Raw genomic sequence first — 1,591 nt, 5'->3', positions numbered from 1 at the left:
CCTACAGCAATGCTCTTAATATTTACTTCAGTCTGGCAGACTGACAAAAGTTCCCTGCCCAAGCAAACTGAAATTGTATGATTTTTGAGAGACGCAAAATGGTGTGCTCGGGAAGCCCCAAGAGGTTTAGTCAAGTATTAGGCAGCATGCAAACTGAAATAATCTCACAGTGATACCAACCATCTTCCAGGATGACCTGTAGAGCACTTTTCTTTTTCTTCCCCATGGCAGCCTCCCGTCTATCGCACAGACACCGTAGCCGCTACGCTGCATACACACCCCAGTCATACACAGGTTACTCTCTCTTCCAGTGCCCATGTGCTTGTCTCCTCGGCATTGCAGACAGATGGGCCTGTCCAGCTGTCAGCGACCTCTTGCTCATGAGCCATGAGAACAGGGAGGGGTGGGAGAGGCAGGAAAAAACCTGGGCTCTGCCTCAGCCCACCCAAACACTTTCCCTTCTTCTCCCTTCTCCCTGTGAAAAAAGCACCTGTTGGCATTACATTGCATTTCATTATTTAAACATGAAGGAAAGCCCTTTGGTGGGTACTTGGTGGTGTCGTATGAAACACAGAGACAAGTCACGTCTGGTTCTGACATAAGCATGTGGCTGGAGGCTTTCAAAGGATCAATTTTCTTAATGCCATATTCTTTACTGACCTGAGTCAATCTGTGTAACCCCGTTAGTCATTCTCCTGCATCTTATTAAATCTCTCAGCCAGTGCGCCTTGGGACACAGCTGTGGGTCACCTTTTGTCCTACATGTGTGTCCCTTGGAGGGGACTCATGAGCTAATAGATGCAGCAAGGAGTCAGGAGTCAGGATACGAGGATCTCTCTTTCCTTTGCTCCTCTATTCTCTGTGACCTTTGCATACTCATTGCGCTTGCTGGTAAAATAGGATAGATTTTCCTTCTAGGTGCTCTGAGGCTTAATTAATTAATGTGAGACCCTCATTTGGAAGGTCCTTTAGTACCACAAAGTATTGTATTGCATGCTGCAGCTTGCTGTTTTTCAGTGGGCCAAGAATAGGTTTGTCTGAGCGGTCTCCAGAGTAAAACCTGCACTGTCTGCCTCAGCTGTAGCGTCCTCAGAGGGCAAACCTAAGGGGTTTCTCTTGGTTTCCCAAAGGGAGAGCTTACCCTCACACCATCTGCAGCACACACGTGCTGCAGACCCTTGGCTTGCACAGGTGTCCCTCGAGGACCTGGCATAATGACTTTTTTCCAGAGATTAACAGGGAGAGTGTTAATTCCTTCCTTTCCTCCCAAAAGAGAGACATGTTGTGGAGATCAGCTTGAAGCTGCTACTGCCACTGGCGCGTGCTGATGACTCCGGCTTTGGATCAGGTGTAGTGACTGAGGAGGTGCCAACCTGAACCTCTCTCTGCTGCTTTTTGCTCACTGAATTTGGGTCCAAGGGCACCTTTCAAGTATTTTAAGTCCAATCCCATGGATTGTTTGATCTATGTTTGACTTTAGCTCAGCTCTCCTGAGCTTAATACATAATGTATGGTATATGTCCATACATTATTAACAACTCTAACCCTACAAGTTCATTGCACAGGGCATTTTCACTGTGTGTTCCCTACA

At 47.1% G+C, this 1,591-nt stretch overlaps 1 protein-coding gene across 1 annotated transcript in view; it reads right to left on the bottom strand.

The window, feature by feature from the left end:
- TMC2 (transmembrane channel like 2) overlaps positions 1 to 463 on the bottom strand; it is a 32,657-nt gene extending 32,194 nt beyond the window's left edge. Inside the window, exon 1 of the mRNA XM_008633971.2 lies at positions 181 to 463. Within this exon, the coding sequence (XP_008632193.1) occupies positions 181 to 226 (46 nt within the window). The 5' untranslated portion in view covers positions 227 to 463. The remainder of the gene's footprint in view (positions 1 to 180) is intronic.
- Between the last annotated feature and the right edge of the window lie 1,128 nt (positions 464 to 1,591).

This window comes from Corvus brachyrhynchos, unplaced genomic scaffold, assembly GCF_000691975.1.
Source record: "Corvus brachyrhynchos isolate BGI_N302 unplaced genomic scaffold, ASM69197v1 scaffold94, whole genome shotgun sequence".
In the NCBI taxonomy this organism is placed as follows: Eukaryota; Metazoa; Chordata; class Aves; order Passeriformes; family Corvidae; genus Corvus; species Corvus brachyrhynchos.
Note: the sequence above shows the minus strand (reverse complement) of the source record. Positions and strands in the feature narration are given on the sequence as shown.